At 47.7% G+C, this 26,246-nt stretch overlaps 1 protein-coding gene across 1 annotated transcript in view; it reads right to left on the bottom strand.

Moving 5' to 3' along the window:
• The window catches only part of LOC146194705 (sn-1-specific diacylglycerol lipase ABHD11-like), a 58,809-nt gene that overhangs the window by 26,569 nt on the left and 5,994 nt on the right, over window positions 1-26,246 (bottom strand). Inside the window, exon 2 of the mRNA XM_084596621.1 lies at window positions 8,353-8,509. Coding sequence (XP_084452747.1) covers window positions 8,353-8,509 — 157 coding nt within the window. The remainder of the gene's footprint in view (window positions 1-8,352; window positions 8,510-26,246) is intronic.

Genomic DNA, 26,246 nt, shown 5'->3' on the forward strand with positions numbered 1-26,246 from the left:
ATATGGACGCAACGCTCATTCGATATGAAGTAAATTTGGCTTTTCGATTAAGAAAATGCTTTCTTGCAGGAAACGACGGAGTAGGGTGGATTACAGAAAAACAAGCCGAAAAGACTAGAGCGAAAAGTTGGTCTTGCCGCCAGCGCAGATATGAACTAGCCGCCGCAATGACGACCGTTGCTACGTCGAGAGCCAGGACATTCTGGGCGTAGTTGGATTCCTTTCGGTTTCGGTCCACGGGGTGAGCGAGAATGATTTAGGTAATTGGATGGATGTATATAATGCTGCTAAAGCTTCTGCAAGCAACAATCTCGCTGCTCCCGAGAGCCTCTTGTGTTAAGCTAAGAGACGAGCACGCGCGCCGATCTTAAGTTCAGCCCCAGAGACCGCCGCCAACGCCGAACCGACCGGCCATCGCATCCAACTGTCTGCTGCAGGCCGTGAGCGCCAAAGAATGCCAGGTGAGCCAAATGGTGTTCTCCCATTTATAGAAGCGCTTCCTCAATTTGTGGTTTATTTCGCCCCTTAACTGAGTTAGTTGTTTTACGGCTTCCTTGACTTTATATTTACCGCTGCTAACGGTGCTAAAAGATTCACGTTTGTACCCTGTGGAGCGAAACCGCTGTGGTTGAGACTTACAACAATGTACGTTGGCAGCGAGAACTCTGCAAGTTAGGGCAAGTAAGCGGATGCTAGGAAGCGATTGCCATTGCAAGCACTTTCTGGATACACTCACAGCCATAGGTTTCGTTATCCTGGCAGCTCTTCACAGTCGTGCCCTAAATCTCATCCTGCTTTTCATTTTATCCAGTCCAGCTCTTTACCCACACTCCAAAATATCTGCTTTTTTGCCACAGCCACGGCCTTATATTGTACGCATCTGATTGCTTGAACTCCGGAATAATGCGTAGAGGCATGAATACAATTAAACTAAAACAGAGGGTGTCTCTTTCGTCTCTAGATGATTTCTTATTAAGAAGAGTTTGCAGACCATCCTAGCTATCTGCAGGCAGCGCAATTTCCTCTGCATGCGCCAGATGTATTTCTCGTAATAATTAGGCCTTATTTTTATGTAAAACGCGAACACCAGTAGCAATCCTGAGCAACCTCACCTTAATCCTTTCCTTATGAACCAAGCGTGACCAAAAAAGAAGTATCAATGGTCGCAACTGGGGAATTCTAGCCAAATAGCGCGCCCTCACTCTACCCGTTATAAGATATTATTCTAGTCCGCTTTGCAGTGAGGTCATGGCATAAAATCTGGTTAGAAGAGAAGGGGGCAGTTACAATATTTTTTCGGACATCAGTATTCATTGCCTGGTTTCTAGATGAACACCTCAACTGCATGATTAGGAAAAAAATAGACGCAGTTAAGTATAGGGTTTCAAAGCATTGAAAATGAGTATGATGTGCGGGAACTTTTGCGCACAGGTAGAGTTTGATAGTGCGTAACTCAAAGCGCAAAAGGGCGCCTCAGTCTGCACTCGATGCGATATGTTCCATTAGCGCTTTGCACGGGAAGTTGCTGGGTTCGCATCTGCTCCGATCCGTTACTTTTCTTCTTTTTTTTTTGCAATGTAAACGCAAGCCACAGCATTTCTGATTGGGTTTGACTGAGTCAAAGAGTGCTTGTGCATATAAAATCCGCGTTTTACGCTGAATGTTAGACCGATGTTGCCGAACGAAAGCACTGTGAATTTTCCGCACCAGGAGACGTGCTGGGAAGTCATTTTTGGCCGAAAATTCAGTAGTCGGGCACAGTGCCGGTTTACAAACGTTTTCCTCGACCCTGATATCCATCTTAGTGTTTTCACGCTAAAAGAGGAGTGCATGGGGGAAGAGCATGAAGTTAGTTTTGACCGGGAATATCATGATGCGACACAACGCTACATGCGGAGACCTTTATCATTTTTTATGCTCATGGTTTATTTTTGAGTTCCTCAGTCTAAACTGTCCCATGGCGCATAGAAGGCTTGACCGCGCCCTGAAGAATAATTTTTAAAATGAAAGCATTTATTGTAGCGAGAACTAAATTGGCCCCGGTTAAGACGTTTCGCGTACCTCCAACAGGTGCAGTTCTGCGCATGCGCGAGGAGCCATGCAACGTCGGCGCTGTGCGCATGCGCGAAGGGCCTAGTGACGGCAGCACGTTGCGCGCAACTGCGTATGCGCAAGACCAGAATTTTTTACCGATGGAGCGCCGGCTGTTGGCGCGCTCCTGCTCTCGACAACAGGCGCCATCTGTCGGGCGATCGCAACCAGGAAACTGTGGGTCGCGCTGGCGCCTCGCGTGTAATACTTGGTCGTGAGCAAGCGTTCTTCAATTATGTCGTCAATGCGTTCAACCACTTATGCATGTAGGTGCGTCTTGCTTGCCTATTTTCCATATGCCTTCTCCCACATCGTTATCCTTCATTATCCTCTTTCTTTTCCCCTTCTCCTTACCCAAAACAGAGTAGCAGGCCAGTTTTAATCATTCTGGCTAACCTCCCTGCCTTTCCTTTAAACAATGCATCCATTTATCTATTTTGCATCATTTTCGCTCTTCTATAGAGTACTCTGGCAATTTGAAGCGGACAGTTCCCTCTTTACGCGATATCCGAGGGTAATCTACCATGCATCTTACGAACTGGAAAGCACCCTTTATTAGCAGTAATGCTGTGGCGTTTCGTTGAGGTGAAAGCCTTTCTATCCTCACGGAATTAAATCCCGGCACGAGAGTTTTGGGCGAAGTCTATCATATTCTGCGATATTCCGAGAGTTTTCTCCTTATCTAGCATTCCTGCCATCTGCATTCCCACACTTGAACGCGCGCTAAGGAACGCCACGCCACAGAAGCAATGGCCCGAACTCACACTTGCCGGGCGCGTGACAGATACTGCACTTCTTTTTTTCTGTAAACCAATTATAATAACATGTAGCACCGCAACGATCGCCGGTAAGAGGCAAACGATGACACGCAAATGACAGGAGCGAAAGGGTAGGCTTTCGCCATTGTCCTCTTAAGAGACATCTCAGAGACCCTGTAATTTTTAATGGCTACCCTTAACATATGATAAATGCACATTTTTTACTTTTTGGTATTTTTGCATGAGTCTGTCTGTTATGTTATCTCTTTTATTGTAACTGGATCGGTGAGCGTCCCGCTGAGGGTAACTTACGCAAAACGCTTACGTTTTCGGTTATCAGTGGCTAATCTTTGACTTTCTTTTCACAGCACTTTTGCGGGAATATAAGCAAGGCCACCAGCAATAATAATTGCTATTTCCGTATTTCGGACAGAAGTTGACGTGGAAAACAAGTAAACGCGATTCCATTACAGGATGTGTGACGCTGGCCGAAACAGCGGCGCAGCGCTGTCACAACTACGAATTGCTTCGAAATAATATTTAGCAGCCTTCTGGCAGCAAGCGTCGCGAGATCACTCTACTCTGTTATTATGAATGTGTTATTACGAATAGGAAACGGTGTTGTGTCCCTCAGCGGTGTCTCAGTGCTTGGGACTCTTGATTACTGAGCCTAAAGACGTAGATGCGACCACGGCTGCGTCAACGACGCTTTGATGAAGGTGAAGCGGAAGGCGCTCTGTAGTGTAATGTGAGCCTACTGAAAAAAGCCTCAGCTGCTCAAAAGTTCCGGAGCACTCCCCTGCGGCGTGCATCATAGCTGATGCCATTTTGGGCTAAAATTCATATATCATACGTAAACTCAGTTCTCCTCCAGCTAGCATTCCAATCCTCCTTCTTCCTTTGGTATGTGAAGTTATATACGTGCAGCATTTGATAATGTGTATCATGTGCGACATGGAGGAGCTACAGTTTAATGGGCATTACATAAATATTCCAGGCATAACAAAAATATCCTAGTGTGGCGGTGTTTATAAATATTGAGCAGCAAAACGTGCCCGCTGTTACCTTGGCACTACAGATACCGCAGCAAGATTGCTTACGCGACTGGCGCAGACCTGCAGGCAATAACAAAACCTAATTGGCGAGGCTCGCTATGGCTTGCAGGAAGCATGAAGAGCACCTAGGAACTTGCCAGAATTATATATAAGCCGTGCACATACGAGTAATGCTCGCAGGTGTTTAAAAACGCTTATGTTTTGGCTGTAGGGTACTGAAACAGTATCATTTGCGTGGCTATGTACTGAGTACTAGCACAATAAACGGGAATGTAGTACAAAGTCCAATATACAAAACAATTTTACATTTACAATACAAATAAGCTTGCTCCTGCCCAATCGGGCGGAGAAAATATCTATGGTAAAAATTCTCTAGCGCCCGAAGGCGAGCTAATCGCGGCTACCATGCAGGTGCGGCCGCGGAGGTCCCCGGTATGCCCAGCGCAGCAGTCCCTAAGGAAACGCCCACGCAGCGGTGGTGATGGTGAAAAACATTAATTAGCGGCGGCGCGCCAGTCGGCTGCTCGAGCTCCAGAAAGGCTGAAAATGTGGTCTTATGCCAAGCTACGCTGGGGACTGGAGAATCTCATCTCATCCGACCTCTTGGTTGCGGCCTGCTGACCGCCGAGAACAGGAAGAACGAACGGTGCAAGGCCAAGCGCGAGGCGAAGACGCCGGAGCAAAGAGAGAGGAACCTGGTCAAGGAGCGGTGTCGGGACGCGGTACGACGTACCCTGGCTTCGCTGGAAAGCGATGCGGAGATGCAGGATGATGTGAAGACCCCCCTGTATTACCGATCACGTGATTAGACTGAGTAAAACATGTATCTTGGAAAGCAAACTAGCGCACTTAAAAACAAAGCTACAGGAAGAGAGCGACAACACAGCGCTGACTTCAACTGGTTTTTATTAGAGAGTGACACAATATATATGTACGAAAAGTGGCCGTGAAAGAATTGATAACAACTGCTGAGTTTGCACGTGGCGTAAAACACCGAACGCAAAGTTAAAAGGCGCACGATAACAATATAGGTCAAAGCAAGGCAGAACGGCAGGGCTACGAAAAATAAAGAAGCGAAAAACGGGGAGGCCTATAGGTAAAAACAGTTAAAAATGGCACGATCCGAAGATACATAAACTAAAATCGAAAAAAAGGCCAAAAGGGGCATTAAGAGCGATAAAAGCCAAATGGGGCATTAAGAGCGATAAAAAACACAAACGGGGCATTAAGAGCGATAAAAGAATCAAAAGGACAATTAAGAGCATTACAAGACCAAAAGGGCATTAAAAATAGAATACCTAAAAAAACCAAGGCCAGGCCGCTAGATGCTGAGGAGTGTACCCGGTATCTAAACATTAAAACTACTGTGCGTCTGGTTCAAATATTCTAACTCGCGTTTAGTCCGGGCTATTGAGGGTGTGCTAACACAATTTTGACCTAGCTTTAGAATGTGAGCGGCTTCTATGATTTCGCGTGTGAACTGATGTGCATTTCTCGCAATGACTGTGCATTTATGAAGCGATGGCTCACAGGGCTGAGAGGGACATTTTAGGCAGTGAACACCTAGGTTTCTTTTTGTAGTATTGTAAACACTGTTTGAGTGTTCCATAAGTCGTTCGTTTAGGCAATGCCCGGTTTGCCCCACGTAGGCCTTGCCACAGCTCAGGGCAATATTATAGACGACACCAACTTGGCAGGGAAAGTAAGGTGCCTGGTGCCTAACAGGGCAGGCTGGCTTTCGCACAGCCGGGGCATTGACTCTGCGACAAAGCTTGGAAAGCTTGTCAGGCGCCGAAAACACAACACGGACGCCTGCCTTTTGCCCAATCCGTTTGAGCCTGTGGGAAATAGTATGAAGGTAAGGCACCACAGCAACCTTGTGTTGATGCTCAGGAGCAGCTCTCACTTGACCCCTTTTCAGCTTCTGCAAGAGGGAGCCTGCTACTGAGGTCAGCAAATGCTCAGGGTAGCCAGCATTAATCAGCCGCTGAGTTTGCTCATCGATGCTCCGGCCCATAGAGTGTACACAGGACTTCATTAGGGCATTTGTGAAACAAAGGTTCACAATGCCCCTCTTAACAATCTTAGAATGGGCTGAACTGTAGGGCAACAAGGACTTGCCCCCTCTCGGCTGGTACCACCAGCACAGGTGGTCATCTGCCCTGGATAGCCTTAAATCAAGAAAGCGTAAAGCTCCCTTATCCAGTACCTCATGGGTCAAAACAAGGGGAGAGAGGCACTGTTCAAAGCGAGAAAGCACTTCTGAAACTGAGCTCTAAAAAGTACATTCGTTACTAGCCAAAAGGATTAGGTAATCATCGACGAATCTGAAAATCTTCACAGCAGCTGGCGAAGATAGCTGCTGTCCTAATAGTCGGTCATGATGGGCGAGATATATATCACTTAATATTGGAGCAATGCAGGAGCCAATGCACAATCCACTCTTTTAAATAAAAATACTTTCATCCCATGAAACGAAAGTTGAGCTAAGGTAAACTGTCAAAAGTTCCTAAAAGCCGCTCACCGAGATGCCACAAGAATTCTGGAAGGTAACGGATCCGAACGCATCGATACAACTTTCAACACACAAAAGAAGCTTGTCGTGTGGAAGTGAATAGTAAAGATCCTTAATGTCGACTGATAAAGGCATTAGAACATCAGTGGTATCTTTTAAGAAATAAAAAACCTGTCTTGAATCTTTCAGAAGGAAAGGATCATCTACTGTCAGCACTTTGAGTTTTGTTTGGAGGAATAACCCCAGGGATTTCTGCCAAGTGCCTTTCGCGGTGACAACTGCCCGCTATGGACAGTCAACTTTATGTGTCTTCACAGCGAAAAATACGTCCAAGCTTTTCTTGTCTGCTGCATCTATGCTAGCAACCAGTCGGTCAAGATTTAGGCGCTTGCAAACTTGCTTGGCGTTTGATTTTACCCTGGAAAGGGAAACCTTATCGCGCCGTATGAAAACAGAAGCTAGAGCTGCAGCTGCCTTTTCACCAAACAAACCTTTGGGCAGGACAACAAAGCCGTCTTCTTTGTCTGCCACCAATAACGAGAGCTGATGTCTTCTAAAAAATGAAGCGACATAATTGAAGGGCCTAGTTTTGTCAACTTGTAACGCGACAACACTTGAACACCTTCAGACAAACAGCTAGAAAATTCAGAGTCCGGAGCATGTTTTGTGACCTGTCTCACCATGCTGAGTAGTTCCGGGGGTGACTTCTTGGGTTCGACGGCGTATTTCGGGCCCAGGCTGAGAACACGAGTCACTTTGTTGTCGTTCTCTTCCTGTGTCTTTGTTTTGAAGTGCGCTAGTTTGCTTTCCGAGATGATTTACCAACTAGCCCGTTCTTCCACCCTTGCAAGTAAAACATGTATACCTCTCGCTATGTATATCCTGTCATAGCTGAGCTAAGCCACTGTTTCCTCGGCAGTGGTGTCATTAGTCTGTCGCCACATTGTGTGGCCAGCGCGTTTTTTTTTTAGAAAGTGTCAGCATGGGCTGTCAATTACAGAGAACTAGTTGTACAGAGCGGAGAAGACAAAGGCGGGAATCGATAAGCATGGTCCAACGTAGGAGCTCCAATAAAGGTTATACGTTCAAGTCCTAGAAAACGCCGTTCTCTTGATTTTCAACTGTTGTTGGTTAATCCCGAATAAAGGTCATGGGTTCAAGCACAGTCTAGGTTTTGAGTTTTAGCGTAGGTCATGAGTTCAATCCCAGATGTCGTGGGCTCACGTCTAAAAGAAGGTCGTATTTCAGAGTCCCAAGAAAGCCGTGGGTTTAAGTATGCTCCAGCATTGAGTTTCCATAAAGTCTGCGGGTTCGTGTTTTAAAATAAAGTAGGCCGTGTGTTCGAGACCGTAGCTCAGCTTGACTAGAGAAATGTATTCTCATTACTGCACTTAAGCGCGTTCACGTGTAAGTCTGGAATTATTTCATCTACCTCTATTACCCTAGATGTTGCTAAACGTCGTGGCTTAAGCAAAACGAATCACTGCCAGCTGTGATACGCCGGTGGTACTTGCTCCTATGGTAACGCGAATCTCTGAATGGCAGGCAATATGGCTGAATAGGTAATATGGCAAGCACCTGTATACAGCCTTCAGCAGGGCGCACAGAGTAATCTGGCAGCCAGTTTTGTATGCGTGACAGAGTTTGGCATGCGACGGCACCCGCAGACACCTGCCACACGTGGACCACTATTCTCTACTCTCCGCGCTTCGCAACGACTGGCACTCTTCTACCCGGTCTCTCTTTTCGCTACTTATCAGGGCGGCCCTTACTGTGCGGTTGAGGTACGGATCCCGACTTAAAACATTCTAAATTACTGTAGCTTAATTTACATAAATGCAGCAAAATGACATGCTTGGAGCCTCAATCTTTACCATCGTTTCAGATGCGTTTCAGAGGTAGGAATATAAGAGCAATGGTGATGTGTAATTACATTCCGTCCAGTCGCAGTGGCGATCGCTGAGGACACTGCGTCCCAGTTACTACGGGAGCCAAACATACAGTGCAGTAGAATGATCGGTGGTAGTAGGGTGGTATCCGCTGTGTCTTCTGGTTCGTAATGTGTATAAGCAAGGGGCACGGCTTCATTTCTGAAAGGGAAGAAAGGCGTGTCATGTGGCAAGACAGAAAATAACATGATCATGCTATAAATTGATAATTTATTATAATACACGGCACTTCAATGCTATTTCAAGGCCAGCACAAGCACTCGGCGCCATGTCTATGAGTTCATCGACTTGGCGCTCGGTGGTATACCTAAGAGCATGCAATCGAATTCGTTTAATTACTTTGATACCCGTACGAGACATGGGTTGTCTGCTCTGAGGCAGCAGGTGCTGGTGTATAGGTTCAACTTTCTAAAGCGACTCATGGTATGAGAGACGCCGTAGCGGAGTGGTCCTGAAATCTAGACCACGTGGGATTCTTTGATATAAACCTGCATCGCACAGCACATGCGAGCCTTGATTTTCACGTCCATCGAAAAGCGACCGCCGCGGACGGGATTTAATCTCGAATCCTTCGGCACGGCAATAGAGGATCCTAACTACTGCAGCACCGCGGCGGTGCAGACATGCTATAGGCTCGAGGTTAGTGGCACAAAAGCCTGTGTGCTGTAGAATGCCAATGCCCAATGGCGCCAAGACCAATCACTGCCCCCAAACAAAGTAACTTACCAAGTGATAGAAGCTTTATACATACATTTTGGCATTATGTTTAATCTATTCAGTAAGTGTGCGCCGAGCGATTGGCCTTATGCTCGTAGCTAGGTACTCAGCCCCAGTGAAATATGGGTAACACACCAAGCCTTCCTTCTATGGACATTCAGGTCAAAGCAACACAAAGAAGTCGCTAGCATGCAGTCAAAGTTACATCCTATATGACGGCCATGCCTTTCTGTCTGATTAGGATTTCTCCTTGCTCAATGCTTGTTCGTGTTAAAAAACGACATATAGGCCCAATCTTTACACAAGACCAGTATTCAGGGACACTTTTTAATTGAGTAACCTAGTAAATATCAGATAATGTTATACACATGTTGTTAGTAATGTCCTCAGCTTCCGTTCGGTGTCGAAAAATTTGCTCATCTTTGTCCTGCCATCACAGTGAGTGGTTGAATCCGCCTTAGAAAGAACAATGAGAAGCGCTCTTGAAAATAACAGTAGTAACATGAGGATTATTTTGAAATGCATTTTGTAAAACAGGTATTGGGCTCTGATATGTTCAGCGCCTATTGCTGAAGAGAACGACGACAACCATGTTCAACGCGCGTGGCGGGCAGGAAGGAACACGACAACGAAGCTCGCTTCGACGCTCGTACGTGTGCTGACACGTCTCACAACTGATCGCAGAACGTTCTATTGACTGTTGACGACGTATCGCCCTGTGCAAGGTCTTCTACAACAAGTGGTGGAGGTGCCAGCAATCCCCTCAACCTGGAGCTTTGCAGCCGAGCTTTGCCTACCACTTCCGGGATGCCTGAGACAGCCAGCCAACCGCCAACCCCATCGCCTGTCATCTGTCCCGGTGCAGCGCGTCAGCGCGACCCAGCCATCTTCAGCGGCACCGATGACACGGATGTAGAAGACTGGTTGGCGTCGTATGAACGCGTAAGTGCGGACAACAAGTGGGACGACACCGTGAAGCTGACAAACGTCATTTTCTATTTGAGCGACGTTGCCAATCTGTGGTTTTGCAACCATGAGAGTGACATTTCTACCTGGACGGCTCTCAAGACCAGCCTGACCGAAGTTTTTGGCGTCCCGCTATACGTAAGCTTCGCGCCGAGCAACGCTTTCGAAGTCGGGCACAACAAACCGGCGAAAACTTCACCAGTTTCATAGAAGATGTCGTAGACCTCTGCAAGCGCGTAAACCCTACCATGAACGACGCCGAGAAGATCGGACACATTATGGAAGGCATTGACGATGACGCCTTCCAGATGGTCGTCGCCAAAAACCCCCAAACTGTGTCCGACGTTATAAACTTCTGCCAAAGCTTCGATGAGCTGCGCAAGAGGCGGCTTTCCACACGACGTGCTGGCCTTCAGCAGGCCACTCTTTCCAGCTTGGCTCTCTCCGGGGACGGTGCCCAGGACCAGCAGTCGCTAATTCAGCACATTCAACAATTTGTTCGCGAGGAGGTCGCACGCCAGCTTTCCTTGTCCACCTTCACTTGCCCGCCAGCACCTGCGCCTGCGCCGTCGCTCACTCCCACTCTTCAGCGTGTCATACAAGAGCAGGTCGCTGAGGTTCTGCTTTCACCTCCTCAGCAGCCGTTGGTGGCGGCTCCTCTCACGTACGCTGATGTTTTGGTGCGGCCACCACCCCCTGTCGCCCCTGTGTACAGCCGGCCTCCCCTCCTATACGAGCCTCAGGGACGCCAGTAAAATGAGCAACCTACAGTCCCACCTTATCGTCCAGTTCTCCGCCGTCGACCACAGCCACTCTCTGCCAACCCCTGGCGCACACAAGGCAACCCACCTATCTGCTACGCCTGTGGAGTCGCCGGCCATGTGGCTCGTTTGTGCCGCAATCGTGGCCCTCGTCCCCACGACTATACACGTGAGCCAATGTACAACCTTCCTCCGTCCCCCTCGCCTGTGTTCCCTGAGCCTCCTCCGCAGTCCTCTTCAAGTTACGATCGCCGCTCCCACCGCTCGCCTTCTCCTGGCCGTCGTTCCCGTTCTCCGATGCTCTGCCGCCAACCAGCCGTTAACACGGAAAACTAACGGCCGCAGTTCCGGAGGCAAGAAATGCGCAATCAGGGACTAACAGAAGACCTGTTTCAGTACCAGTCAACATTGTTACCATATTCATCGAGGGAGTTCCTGTCGAAGCACTCTTAGACACAGGCGCAGCCGTTTCTGTTCTTAATTACGCCCTCTGTCGGAAACTCAAAAAGGTGATGACGCCGCTTCCTGCAATTTCTCTTCGCACAGCCAGCGCTCAGGATATTCGACCATTAGCCGCCTGCACCGCCCGCCTTGTTATCGACGACGTTCAATACACAATAGAATTCCTCGTCCTCGCCCGCTCATCACACGACGTTATCCTTGGTTGGGACTTCCTCTCCAATCATAACGCCATAATAGACTGCGCCCGTGCTCAACTTGAGTTATCACCCCTCAGTGACACTTTTTTCGACACACCCGCTGCTGCTGCAGCTACCGTGCACGTCGCAGAGGACACCGACGTTCCGCCTTTCTCCTCAGTGCTTGTGCCTCTTTATTGTGCTGCTCTTTCCGACGCCACTGTTATCTACACACCTTCGTTACGATGCGCTGACCAAAAATCCGTGTTGCTGCCCCATGCTGTGCTGATAATTTTTCGCAACTCAAGTGCTTTTCTTGTTTGTAACCCGTGCCCCTGCCCTACCAATTTACTTCGTGGCCAGTCACTGTTTAGTGTTGCTTTGCTCGATTCGACGCCCACCTATCCCTTTGGCGATACCATCGCCAGCCTTCACATCAGCGCCATAACACCTATTCCTATCGCCACTCCATCATCTCTCGAAGTTTTCCACCGGTCCATCGACGCTGGCCTGACGCCCTTACAACGAGCCCAGCTTGTCGCCATCCTACAACGTTTCGCGGCTTCGTTCGACTCCCAGCAACATTCGTTGGGGCGCACAACTACCGTTACTCACCGTATTGATGCCGGTACCCATTCCCCTTTGCGCGAGCGTCCGTACCGTGTTTCAGTTGCCGAGCCCCGCATTATTGACGAACAGGTGACCGACATGCTCCAGCGCAACGTAATCCAACCGTCGCACAGCCCTTGGGCGTATCCGGTCGTCCTGGTCAAGAAAAAGACGGTTCCATCCGATTCTGTATAGATTACCGCCGACTGAACAAGATCACGCGCAAGGACATTTATCCTCTACCTCGTATCGACGACGCCCTTGACTGCCTGCAGGAAGCTGAGTTCTTTTCTTCAATAGACCTGCGTTCCGGCTACTGGCAGGTGCCGATGGCAGAGGCCGATCGCCCAAAAACCGCTTTCGTCACACCCGATGGGCTCTATGAGTTTAATGTCATGCCATTCGGACTGTGCAATGCCCCTGCCACATTCGAAAGCATGATGGACAACCTACTCAGAGGGCTCAAATGGCACACTTGCCTTTGTTACCTTGACGACGTTGTCATCTTTTCCCCAGATTTTCCATCTCACCTCCAGCGCCTTGAGACAGTTCTGCGATGCCTGACCGACGCTGGCCTCCAATTAAATTTAAAGAAGTGCCGTTTCGGAGCACGGCAGCTAACCATACTCGGACATGTCGTCTCCAAGGATGGCGTTCTTCCCGATCCTGCAAAATTACGCGCTGTGGCAGAATTTCCCAAGACAACTAATGTAAAAGAACTCCGCAGCTTCATCGGCCTCTGCTTGTACTTCCGCCGCTTCCTTCGCAATTTCGCCGCAATCATCAACCCTCTCACCAAGCTTCTGTCCAGCCACGATCTTTCAGCCTGGTCTCCGCACTGTGATGATGCCTTCGCGACACTCCGCCCCCTTCTGACGACTCCGCCAATCCTGCGTCATTTCGACCCTTCTTCTCCCACGGAAATCCACACTGATGCCAGCGCCGTCGGCCTCGGCGCAGTACTCGCTCAGCGGAAGTCTGTCTTTGATGAGTACGTTGTCGCTTACGCAAGTCGGACCCTAACAAAAGCGTAAGCAAACTATTCCGTCACCGAGAAAGAGTGTCTCGCTATTCTCTGGGCAATAGCAAAATTTCGCCTCTACTTGTATGGCCGTTCTTTTCATGTCGTCACCGATCATCACTTCCTCTGCTGGCTGCCTTCTTTGAAAGATCCTGCTGGTCGACTGGCCCGTTGGGCTCTGAGGCTCCAAGAATACGACATTAACGTCATCTATCGCTCTGGCCGTAAACATGCTGATGCTGACGCTCTCTCACGTTCTCCCTTGCCGTCTGAAGCCACTCCTGCTATATCCGTTCTACATCCCACCGACATGCCCACCGATATGACTTCCGAGCAACGCAAAGACGCATGGATCGCCTCACTCCTTGAGTTGTTATCTGGCCGCGCTTCACGACCTCCTTGCCGCACTCTCTGTCGCCAGTCTCCCCATTTCGCCATCAGAGACGAGCTCCTCTACCGTAGGAATTACCTTCCAGACGGTAGAAAGTGGCTGCTAGTAATTCCGACCCATCTACGCTCCGTGATTTGCTCCCATTACCACGACAATCCCCAATGTGCCCATGCCGGCTTATTGAAAACCTTCACTCGCCTGCGACAGCGGTACTACTGGCGTGGGATGTACCGTTATGTTCGTCGGTTCGTCCAGTCCTGCCAAGAGTGTCAGCGCCGCAAACACCCACCTCGCCAACCCACCGCTCCTATGCAGCCGCTGACCTGCCCAGCTCAGCCCTTTGAGCGTGTTGGAATAGACCTATACGGCCCGCTTCCTAGCACATCAACAGGCAATCGCTGGATCATAGTTGCAATGATCATCTCACACGCTATGCCGGAACGGCGCCTTTGACATCTGCTACAGCCCAAGACATTGCCTCCTTCATCCTCCATCACATAATTCTTCGCCATGGGGCTCCCAAAGAATTGCTGAGTGACAGAGGTCCCGCTTTCCTTTCTGAAGTTGTCGAAGCTGTTCTAAGAGAATTCAAAATCGTTCACCGCGCCACCTCCGCGTACCATCCGCAAACAAATGGAATGGTTGAGCGTTTTAACCGCACCATGGGCGACATGCTAGAAATGTATGTCGCTTCCGACCACTCCAACTGGAACCGCGTTCTTCCATTCGTCACATTCGCTTATAACTCTGCCACACAAGCAACCACCGGTTTCTCACCATACTTCCTCCTGTATGGTCGTGAGCCCTCTTGTACTATGGACACCATTCTCCCTTACCGACCGGATTCTTCCGAATTCACAACTGTTTCACAAGCTGCAACTTATGCCGAAGAATGCCGCCAGCTTGCCCGGTCCTTCACTTCTCATGCCCAGCAACAGCAGAAAACGACCCGAGATCAATCTGCACTTCTTCCTACTTACCGTACAGACTCTTTGGTGTGGCTATGCGTGCCTTCCTCCAGTCCCGGCCTTTCATCCAAACTTCTGAGCAAGTGTCAGGGCCTCTACCGTATTGTCAAGCAAGCATCCCCCGTCAACTACCTCATCGAACCCCTTACACCATCCACGGACCACCGTCGCCGAAATTGTGAAATAGTACACAGTAACCGCCTGAAACCTTACTACGATCAGGCCATCGTCACATCACCATGAGCCGCCAGGATGGCGTCTTTTCGCCCGGGGGAAGTTGTAAAACAGGTATTGGGCTCTGATATGTTCAGCGCCTATTGCTAAAGAGAACGACGACAAGCATGTTCAACGCGTGTGACGGGCAGGAAGGAAAACGACAACGAAGCTCGCTTCGACGCTCGTACGTGTGCTGACACGTCTCACGACTGATCGCAGAACGTTCTATTGACTGTTGACGACGTATCGACCTGTGCAAGGTTTTCTACAACAATTTTAGTATCATACAGATAAGAATAAGAATAGTGTTTATTTAACATCTTGAGGATGTAGGGTATGCCGGCAAAAAGCAGGTGGAAAGGCTTGACGAGGAGGACACACCCTAAAGAGGCATTGCAGTGGTACACAGCATAATATCGCATATCACTCAGCATTTGGTAACCATAATTTGTTCGAATCTTAGGTACACGCTATTTAGGTGTCGTTTCTGTAGCGTACATTAACCCTTTGCGTTGCAATCCTGACAGCTTTATCACCAGGCAGTTGTTATTGTGAACACCGATTTCATACGCCAAAGCTTTTTACCGCCGAAACCGTTTGGATGCTGACGCATCGATCTTCAAAAAGAGAGGTGGCATGTTTCTCGACTTGTTTACAGGCCTGAACAGCATAGCTTTTGGTTTTTCAGTGTTTATGCCTAAAATATTATTTTGAGACCATTCTAGAAGCGACTGTAGGCATTTTGAGTCCGGTTTCTCAAGATCTACCAATTGGGAAGCTCTGAAAACTAGACTGGCGTCGTCAGCAGAAATGACAAAAGCTCATAGATTACTAATACGAGAACGTCATTGAGGTAAAGAAGAAACAGCAACTATCCCAAGATACTACCTTGAGGAACGCCAGGAACCACGTGCCTGACATCTGATAAGTCATTGTTTATTTTTACTTGTTGTGATCGAGAACTTAAATAGGACTGTAATATAGTGTTCGAGTTTATCCAACATTAATTTGTAATTGATGCGATTGAATGCTTTTGAAATATTAACAAATGCGCCAAGGGTTAGACATTTGGACTCAAAAGACTCCAACATTACCAAGGAGCACACATTGCGTCACCCACCTGGGGTCCGTTTGGGCAATTTGGGCTTAGGCAACCGCAATAACCCCCATGAGGGCCCTCTTTAAAGATCAAGCGGGCAAGCCAAAATTGGGCTTGCCAATGCATTTCCCAACTGGGCATCATATAGGCGTGGAAAGGGCTAAGTAAGCAAATATTCCCCCATATGGCTCTCAAGGGTCCCGCTTGGGTAACTTTAGGGCCGATGCAAAAAAAATTTGGGCTTTGTGTAGAAAAAGTCTGGGCTAATCAAATTGTGGCTGCCTACTGAAAAGCGCAATAGGTCCCGCAAGGGCCGCGGCGGGGCTAAATACGAATATGTCCGCGCATTGCCTATATGGGACCCTTAAGGGGTACTGGAGGGAAGGTCAAACGGAAATGTTGGCTTCATGCAGAAACTTCCTGGGCTGCCTCAAATTGAGCTGCCAACTAAAAACCTAGATAATTTCCGCATGGCCAGTAGCGGGACAGGAAAGTGCTCCTACTCGCTTCTGCCAGCATCTGCCTCTTGCGAGGCACTTTAGGGCACATCCGATGCAAATGTGGGCCTAAAGCGAATATTAGCCGGCCTAGCCCAAATGTGGCTGCCCACTCAAACACTGAATAGATCCTACGGGGTTTTCATCCAGGCTGAAAAGAGGGCATGCCTCCTCGCTGTCAACACTGGTATTTCTTGGGTTAGTTGCGGGCAAATGCAACATATATTCGCACTCCATGCGGTAAAAATAAGATAAGCCCAATTGGGGCTGTCCACGAAAGGCCGCAGTGGGCCCCAAATTGGAAGTAAGTGGGCAAACCAAATTGGAAGTGGGCTTACCGTTTTGAAACGCCTTCAGCCTATCTTTCAGGCACCATTTAATTTATGTAAATAAATGGTGCCTCGAAGCTTAAATTGCCACTTTGTCTCGCTACATCCACGTAGCATGCGTGGTCGTCTGTAAGGTAAGTGGGGTCAAGTGTCTCGGCCTTGATTTGACGGCGTGCGTCGTGGCACCGAGCCAGCATATTCTTCGGAAAGGTTTAACCGTGAGGCGGCTGTAGACTCCTATAGGAAGAGGAGCTGCGTGATATGTATCCCCGATAGGAGTTACGTGTAGGCGGTCAAGTATAAGGTGATCATACCTGATGCGTGAGAGGCGGTGAACTTGGGCTATTTTATGTGCTTCGATGAGTTCTGCAAGAGTGTTATAGACACCCAGGTACAACAGTCGCTGTGTACTGGCATAGTGGGGCAGGCCTAGCGCTGCCTTATACGCGGAACGGATTACGCTGTCCACTGCTTCCACATTCTTCTGGCGTAGGTGGTAGTAAGGGAAGGCATAAACAATGCGGCTAATTAGAAAAGTTTGGGGTATCCTACAAAGTATCTGCTCTTTCATGCCTCGGCGGCGAGTGGCTATGCCCCGAACGCGGCCGTTAATCTGATGGGCTGTAGCCCGGAGACGTTTGATAGCCTCCATGCTTTGGGTGTTATTCTGCACCATTATACCGAGGACAAGGATGGTCGGGACCGAAGCTATGGGAATGTTATATAGGTGGAGCGCGATCGGTTCAGGTAAGTCTTGGATGGGCGGGCGGACCCTCCTGTCTCTGATGATAAGTAATTCTGATTTCGTGGACGAGCAAGAAAGACCATTGGCTTGGACAAAGGCCTGGACAGTGTCGATTGCCATATGAAGGGAGGTCTCTGTGTCCCCGTCCGAGGCGGAGTTTGTCCAGATGGTAATGTCGTCTGTATACAGCGAGTGTTTGACATGTGGTATGGCGTCGAGCCGCGGTGGGTGGCCTCACATTGTTGTATTGAAGAGTAAGGGGGATAATACTTCTCCCTGCGGTTCGCCAGGAGTGACTGGCATGATTTTATCGCTATGAAGGTCTTCAATATGAAGCTCACTTGTGCGATTGTTGGAGAAAATTAGCAATGTAAATATAGGTGCGGGCGCCGACATTCATTTGTGAGAGGTTTGTTAATATGGATGCATGCGACACGTTGTCGAACGCTTTGCTGACATAGAGGCCTAAGATGGTGCGTGTAGCCCGGATTTGTCCTAGATCGAGTATGTCATGTTGGAGTTGCCCCATTACGTCTTGGGTGGAAAGGCCAGCACGGAAGCCCATTATATTTCGAGAAAAGAGGTTGTGTTTATCAGTGTGTGAGTGAAGGCGATTAAGAATGACATGTTCCATAACCTTGCCCAAATAGGATGTGAGTGGTATAGACCGGAGATTGCTCAGCTCCAGTTTCTTGCATGGTTTGCGTATGAAAATGACTTTGGCAAGTTTCCTTGTGTGTGGTAGATTACCTTCATATTAGTGGCGATCGAAAAGGTCCGTATTTGCCTCGATTGAGTGATCATCGAGGTTACGGAGTATTTTATTGGTAATGCGGTCGACACCTGCCGCCGCGATGGTCCTAATGTGATTTAGAGCAGCGCGAACCTCTGCTACTGTGATGTCACAGTCCATGTCCGGGTTCTGGGTGCCCATGTAACCAGAGGGGAGAGGCATATCGGTAGATGTATTGATATATTTGTCCCGCAGAGTATTGAGAAGTTGGTCATTTGTGCCCTGAAAATCATGTATGACGCGGGTAAGATTTTTTTGTAAAGCGGTATTGGTTTGGGCAAGGTCTAGCAGATGTTTAAGCAAGAACCACGAGTTCTTGCACCATACCTGCCCATTGAGGCGGTCGAGAGCTGATGTCATTGCTCTTCAATTAAATGGGTTGAATATGCCTCGATCGTGCGTTCAAGGTGGACGAGACGGAGCTTGAGTTTACGGTTATGCTTACGGCATTAGTTTGGGGCCGTCCTCCTCCCGAGTGGCCTGTTTGCCTCAGGAGGCCACCCAGGAGGAGGACGGCCCCAAACTAATACACATGTGGGCAGCTCAATGTGGCAGGAGACAAGAATGCACTGGAGACGACCCGCGGGTCAAAGCACTTCACGTTATTAGAACTGTGCTTCCCGAAAACTGCCTGAGACACAAAGTAGTTATTGAACTCATCGGCTAGTTGTTTCCCACTGACTCTTTCATTGTTCACCAAGATTTCAAGTACACTAGTAGCAGTTAACTTGATTAAAATTCGGTTTATTTTTTTTCCCACAAGGTCGCCCCTTTTTTATAATGCTTGGTTGAAGAGGTTTTCCATGTATTCGTTTTTGCATGACGAATAAAATCCGTAACTTTGTTCTGGTATGCTTTGAATTGTATAAGCGCATCCGATGACCTGATTAGAATCAAGTTTAAAGATGGTTAAAGCTTCCAAACTGTGCGACAATATTAGAACAGTAAAGTGTTTATCACGAATATTTTGTAATTATGAGTTCTTATGAAAGTATTTTGGCTCGTTTTAGAACTGCGGCCTCAATACATTATTATAGAATTATGGACATTAAGACTTGTCTGGGCTAGTTGCTTCATGGTTAAATGGTGATAGAACAGTGCGAAACAAACGAGGACGAAGTTCCTGACTAAAAAATCCGGAATCTGCACCGCATAATCGGTTGCCCCTCTGCTTTCTGATATCTATTTGGCCACTGTAGAGAAAGCTGTCCAAGTTTTACGTGACAACCACATCATCAAGTTTTTCGATTGGTGGACGATTGTCTGATTTTGGTAGAGCATGCAGCAGCCGCTGACATACAAAGAGCTATTAATGGTTTCGTTGGATTGTTCAAGGCTTCTTCATATAGGTTGGATTTCGTCGGCGACATTGCAGAAGATGCCAGGAGCCAGTTTTTGGATTTTATGGCACTCTTTCAGGAAGTACATGTGTATTGAGCCTACAACGAGAGGTCTAAGAAAGGTCTCTTGCCTTACAAAAGCTCGCATTTCAAACTGGTGAAGCGGGCAATCGCCTGGGCGAAGCTTTGCTTCAGAACATGAAGAATGACAGCAAAATAATGAAGGCCGAAAAGAAACGTTTGGCCGTTGTTCCGTACATCCACAAGCTGTCGCATAACATCAAAAGGAAGCTGCGAGGCTTGATGTGGATGTCGTCCTGTCTGGTCCATGAAAATAGGCCAAGATTTGCTGAATAGGTAGAAAACGCCAGCTTGCACTGTAAAGAATGCCAGCAAGTACATATTACAGAACAAGAGTAGTGAACCAGGTTCCTCTCGCATGTGGAAAAGTATGTCTGTCCGACTGGCGGCTGTAATAATGAAATAGGCAGTGTGCACGTTCATCATGTAAAAAACGAGTCGTGGGGCATATGTCTAGTCACTGCAATCAACTCCACCATGACGTTCAGCCTCTGACCTCGAACACTAAGTTCTTGACTACAGCAAACAAGAAGATTGAAAGGAAAATTATTAAAGTATTTTGCATTGATATATCTGAGGACACATACATCAGCTCTCCCTAAAATTCTATGCAGGACAAGGAACAGAAATTCTTAGAAGGGGCCTGATGTTTTTGACACAGCCACTAATTGATGCCAGTGTCGTGTGAATCTTTTGGGTATGGCTTTGTGTTTCTCTCTTTTTTCTTTTTCGTTTTTTTATCGAAGCTCCCGCGCTGTTCTCTTATTTGATTTTCGTTGTTTTGTCGTGTAACTGCTGCATGTAGGTATATTATTTATTTATTTGCCTAGTTCCTTTCTGGCTGTTGTTGATTGACTAGGCCGTTTGAAGTGAGGGTTTTAAGACTATTCATCTTTTGACTGGACCGTATGCTAGGATGGTTTAAAGTCGATTCACTTTTCTTCCTTCTTTTTCATCTTTTCACGTTTTTTCCTTCTGGCCTCCCCTTCCTTCGGCTTTGCACTCCTTTTTCATTTATCGTCCCTTCTATGGTTGGAGCGGACACGAGAGGAAGTAAGTTCACTTGCTTTGCAACCATTGAAAGGACGAGCTTTACTATAAATGTGTTATTGTACCTCGTGGTCCAGTGTACGGTATTTATCGAGCTTGATTTTAGAAAATAAACAGTTACTAGTCAGCGCCTGCCCTGTGTTGACATGTTTCTTCGTCCTCGTTTGTTTCACGCTGTTCTCTACCCATTTTGCCATGAAAAAATAGCCCATGCAAAAGTTTTGATTCAACACATATTTCTCCTACATTGAGCTCTTTACTATGAGAAAAACCAAGCAGTAGTCAGCCATATTTGTCAACCTGGCAGCCTTAACGACCTGCCAGTTAGTGCTCTCCTCCTGGCTCAAGCAAGGGATCGTCCCAATCGAGGTTAAGGCATTATTTTTCGGCCCTTTTCGGGCCAAGCACTACGGGTCAGCAATGCCCTCAAGTCTGAGTACTAGAGGCAGGTGGGGCTGTATCAAGATCGCCTCAGCTTTTATATCCAGGTGGATTGCACTAGTGACGGCGAGGAACGAAAGCATGAAAGTTTAAAGAAGTTAGTGGCCCACGTCACCGAGATCCTTTGGCAGCGAGCGTGCCAAAGGAACTCAGCCTGTCCAGAACCGGGCCAAGAAGGCCAACAAAATGGGTCCTCTTTATCGGCGATGTTTGGCTTTCGAATGATATCTAGGCTATCTTAAGGAAAGAGTCGAAGGACTCGTATAAACCATCAACCAACCGCCTCGAGTTGTTTGCAATGGTTAGCGACGTGGCTAACCACTCCCGCAACCAGGATAAGGAACTGCTAATCCTTCCAAGTCTATGCTCCAACCACTACTGCTGAAGAAGCTGACGTTGAGAGATTTTATACTGACCTGCAATGTCTTTTAGACCGCACTCCATCATCATAAGTCCTTTTTCTCATAGGAGACTGGAATGCTTAGGTGGGGAACGAAGGCATATCCGGAATTACAGGCAAGTTCGGTCTTCGTGAGTCAAATGCTGGCTGAGGCTAGTAGAGTTTTGTCAAGAAAACAACTTGACCACAGCGAATAGTCATTTTCAACAGCACAAGAGGCGCCTGTACACATAGACTTCACCGGAAGGTCTGTACAGGAATCAGATAGAATATATTCTTTGCCGGCAGAGATGAAGAAGCGCTATACAGCAGTAAAAACAAGGCCTGAGGCCGATTGTGGCACCGATAATCAGCTTCTTGTTGCTAAATTTAAGCTTCGATTTAGGAAAACGCAGAAAACTGGCAGGCCTTTCAGATATAATCTGGATCAAATTCCATCACAATATGCTGTGGAAGCGGGGAATCGATTTCAATAATTAGATATAGAAGACAGGGAGCCTGAAGAGATGTGGACTGATGTTCGTGATATAATACAAGAAGTTGCTACTAAGGCAGTTCCCAAGCAAAATAAATACAAGAAACAAACTGGTTATCTGAACAGGCTTTGCAAATAGCTGAGGAAAGGAGGATGGCAAAACTTATGGGGAAAGAAAAATATCCATGGTTCTCAATGCGGATTTTCAGAAAATAGCAAGGAGAGATTAGAGTGAATTCCTGAACATACAGTGCCAAGCAGTTGATGACAACAGCCAATTGAGGAACAGAAGAGCTCAGTATAAGAAAATCAAAGATATCAAAGGAAGCTTCTGTGCTAAGCTGAACGTGATAAAGGACAAATGAGGCAGGGACCTCACTGAAGCCTCAGAGATAAAGAAGAGGTGGCGGGAAAACGCACAAGAACTGTACAAGAAGGACAAGGATGTGCAAACCCAACATAAGACGGTTGTGACTACTGATCTCGAGCCGGGAATCCAGAAGAGTGAAGTTGAATGAGCCTTAGCTAGCCTTGCTAAGAACAAAGCTAGCGGAACTGATGGTATTCCAGCTGAGTGGCTTCAAAACCTCAACCATGACGCTGTTTAGTTTCTTTATACATTATTTCAGCAAATTTGGACAACCCTGCAGTGGCCAGAGGATTGGAGGAGGTCAGTTTACATCCCTATTTCAAAAAAAGGCAGTGCCAAAGATTGTTTCAACTGCCGCACGATCGCGCTTATTTGGCAAGCTAGCAAGGCGATGTTGAAAATCTCCCAAAGTAGGCTGCAGCATCAGGTGGATCGGGAGCTTCCGGACGTGCAAGCTCGGTTTCGCAGAAAAGAGGAACTACAGACCAGATTACCAATCTTCGCTAGATCATGAAAAAACCAAGAGCATTTCAGAAACCCATCTACTTCTGCGTTATTGATTATGCGAAAGCGTTTGACTGCGTAGATCGCAACAGATTGTGGCAAGCTCTGCAAGAGATGGGAGTTCCAATTAACCTCATCTGTCTCTTCAGGAACCTGTATGGAGGGCAGGAGGCCACAGTCAGAACTAGGCATGATCTTACTGATTGATTTCCGGTTGAGAAAGGAGTGGGAGAATGCTGCATGCTGTCGCCCTACCTATTTAACCTATATGATAAGTGCATAATTAGGAAGTCCGGTCTAGACGAGTCTTCAGCTGGAGTGAAGATTGCTGGAAAACATATCGACAACCTTATATTTCCTGATGATACCACTTTAATGGCAGAAAGTGAAGTGGAACTCAAGAGACTTCTGATGCGTGTACAAGAAGAGAGTGAGAAATTTGGGCCTAAATTGAACATTAAAAAGACAGATATCATGACGTCTTGCCCTATCAAGTCCTTGAGCGTCAAGGGACAAGAAGTGGTAGTTGTGACAGATTTTCTCTTCTCGGGCTCCAAGATTACCCCGGAAGGAGACTGCAACCAAGAAATTAGGATACGCCTGCTTCTGGCAAAGAGAGTTACGGCTAGCCTGACCTCCCTAGTAAACAGCATAGACATTAGACTTCCAACCAAGATCCGTATATTTTGTGCTATGGTCTTTCCAGTTGTGTTGTATGGATGCGAGAGTTGGGCTGTGAAGGCGGCTGACCACCGAAGAATTGACGCGTTTAAATTGTGGTGCTAGCGGAGACTCGTGAGAGTTTCTTGGATGGCCAGAAGATCGAATCAGTCGATATTGTCGACCATAAGCACTGACTGCTCATTGGAGGGTCAAATTCTAAAGTTAAAGCTCAGCTACATTGGTCATCTGATGAAAAGAGAGGAGTCGCTCTAGAAAGATTTGATATTGGGAAAGGTTAAGGGTCACCGGAGAAGGGGTAGGCAACGAACTCGATGTTTATATGTCATCCTCGAGGCGCTGCAGATGAAGTTATGTGATGTTAGGAAGATAGTGAGAGACCGGAAAGCGTGGCGTGATATGGTCCATAGTGTCACGAAGAGTCGGACACGACTGAATGACTGAACTGAACTGAATCTGAAATCAAAAACGTAAGTCATGACCAGACAGTACGTCCTACGCTTACTAAAGTAGCCACATTCTTGCAAGAAGGTAGATGCCTGGTCAAGTTGGTTAGACATTGTCGGTGCAGCATATTTACGACGAGGACAAGTGGAGACACAGCACAGACACAGAAAACAACCTACGGTGTCACAGTCTGATAAGAAAGGTAGGTTTGAAGTGACGCCATTTGATATTTTTGATGAGAAGGCGTTGACCCGCTATAGAGGAGGAGAAAAGGAGGGTGGAAGGCAGGGATGTTCACCAGAAAGAATGAACTTCGGTTGGCTATCCTGCACTGGGGAAGAGGAATGGGGGAATAAAGGGGGAGGGTAGAAGAGGAGAGACTAGCCTGATTGACAGGCTGTGACCTGCTATAGTAAAGACGTTTAGGCCAATGGACTCTCGAGAATCAAAGAAGTCAGCGGCGATTCGCTTGTTGATTGTCAGCTAGAACAAATACGGAAAAATTAGAAAAATGTAGACAAAGCGAAAGCAAAGTGCCTTGAAGTGCTTTTTACTGGCATATACACATAAACCAGAGTGCCTGTTCCGAAAAATCGTTTCTGAAAGAGGTACTTGGCAGAAGCACATCAGTCATTTTCTAAATGACAACCTCCTCTGTCTGGGAGAGCTGATCCTTTTAACGTGCGCCGCTCATTAAAAGTGGTCGAGGACATGCGCAAAGGACAGGAGCTGCTACGGCTTTCTCGACGTTGAGGACATTTTCTACTCTATCCCCTACGGTGGCCTGCTGAATGCAGTGCTCCAAACAAGTGACGAAGTCGGCGCGATTAGTTTCCAGAACAAGACCAAACTATGCCAGGACAAGTTTATTGGCCTCCTTTAGTTCTACATTGTCTACAGCTGTGTCGACAGGGATCAGTTCCTGATTCAAAAATCTGGAATCTACACTGAAGCATCGGTTGGCCCTGTGATTCTGATATTTATTTGGCTACTGTAGACAGTGCTGTCCAACAACGTTTACTTGACAATCTCATCATCAAGGTTTAACGATATAGGTGCTCCTCGTAGGTAGCAGAGAAAATGACAACGTCGTCAAAGTAGACGAGGCACTTCTGCCATTTCAGGTCGGCTAGGACAGTCTCCATGATTCTTTGAAAGATTGCTGGAGCGGATCACAAACCGAAGGGAAGCATCTTAAATTCATTCAGTCCATCAGCAGTAATGAACGCGGTCTTCTCTCGATCACGTTCATCGACTTCAATCTGCCAGTACCCACTGCGTAGATGGAGCGATGAAAAGTATCGAGCATAGCGGAGTCGGTCGAATGAGCCGTCGATTCGAGGCAATGGGTAGACGTTTTTTTTTCGTAAATTTGTTGAGCCTCATATAGTCGACAAAGAATCTGCGTGTTCCGTCCTTTTTAGCGGCCAGCACAACTGGTGCGGCCAATGAGCTTGTGGACGGCTGGATCACATCATCGCGGAGCATTTCACCAACCTGCGCCCGAATAGCCTTTCGTTCTCTCACCGATACTCGGTAGGGGTGTTGGCGGATAGGGCGCTCGGTGGGATAAACTAAAATTGGATGTTTGGCTACTGACGTCTGTTTCACAATGAAAGTGACGGCAAAGCAGTCACGTTAAGTGTCCGAAATTGCTTGAAGGCGGCGTTTCTGGGTAAGAGCCAAAGCAGGATTCACGTCAGTTTGAACAGTATGTCCGGTGCTCTCGGGAGGGTTGTCATTAGCCAGCGAAAGGGCGCAGTGGGTGGAGAGCGCACTGACATTGTCAAAATAAGCGATGGCTGTACCTTACGGTAAATTACGGTATTCGGCGCTAAAGTTCGTTAAAAGCAGTTCAGTTCGTTTATTACTCAAGGCAAAGACCCCCCGAGCGACGCAGACTAGTAGACTCAGCAACAAATCCACGTTCGTTTCCGCGAGGCGGGAGGGTTTTCGCACCGCACTGTAACAAGCTGGTGCGTGGAGGTAGAGTGACATGGTCGTCGCAGACTCGGAAAGCTGGCCTTCCTGTGTAGTGGTCGCTGTGCTGTTTGTAGTCGTAGGATATTGCGCGGTGAGTGAAAAAAAGTCACCATGAAGGCACGGAGGTCGATGATTGCGCAGCGTTCTCTGATAAAATCAAGGCCGAGAAGCAGGTCCTTGGAGCCCTCTGCTAGCATAAAGAAGCAGCACAAGGAAGTTATGCGGCGAATCGCGACGCCAGCGGCGCACATTACGAGTGGCGTTTCCACATGTCCTCCGGCTGTCCTTATCGGGGCTCCGTGTCAAGGGGTAAAGACTTTTCGCAGGGTGGTAGGAAGGCCATGACTCATAACGCA

Source organism: Amblyomma maculatum, chromosome 3 (genome assembly GCF_055883805.1).
Source record: "Amblyomma maculatum isolate TAMU_Amacu chromosome 3, ASM5588380v1, whole genome shotgun sequence".
Classification (NCBI taxonomy): Eukaryota; Metazoa; Arthropoda; class Arachnida; order Ixodida; family Ixodidae; genus Amblyomma; species Amblyomma maculatum.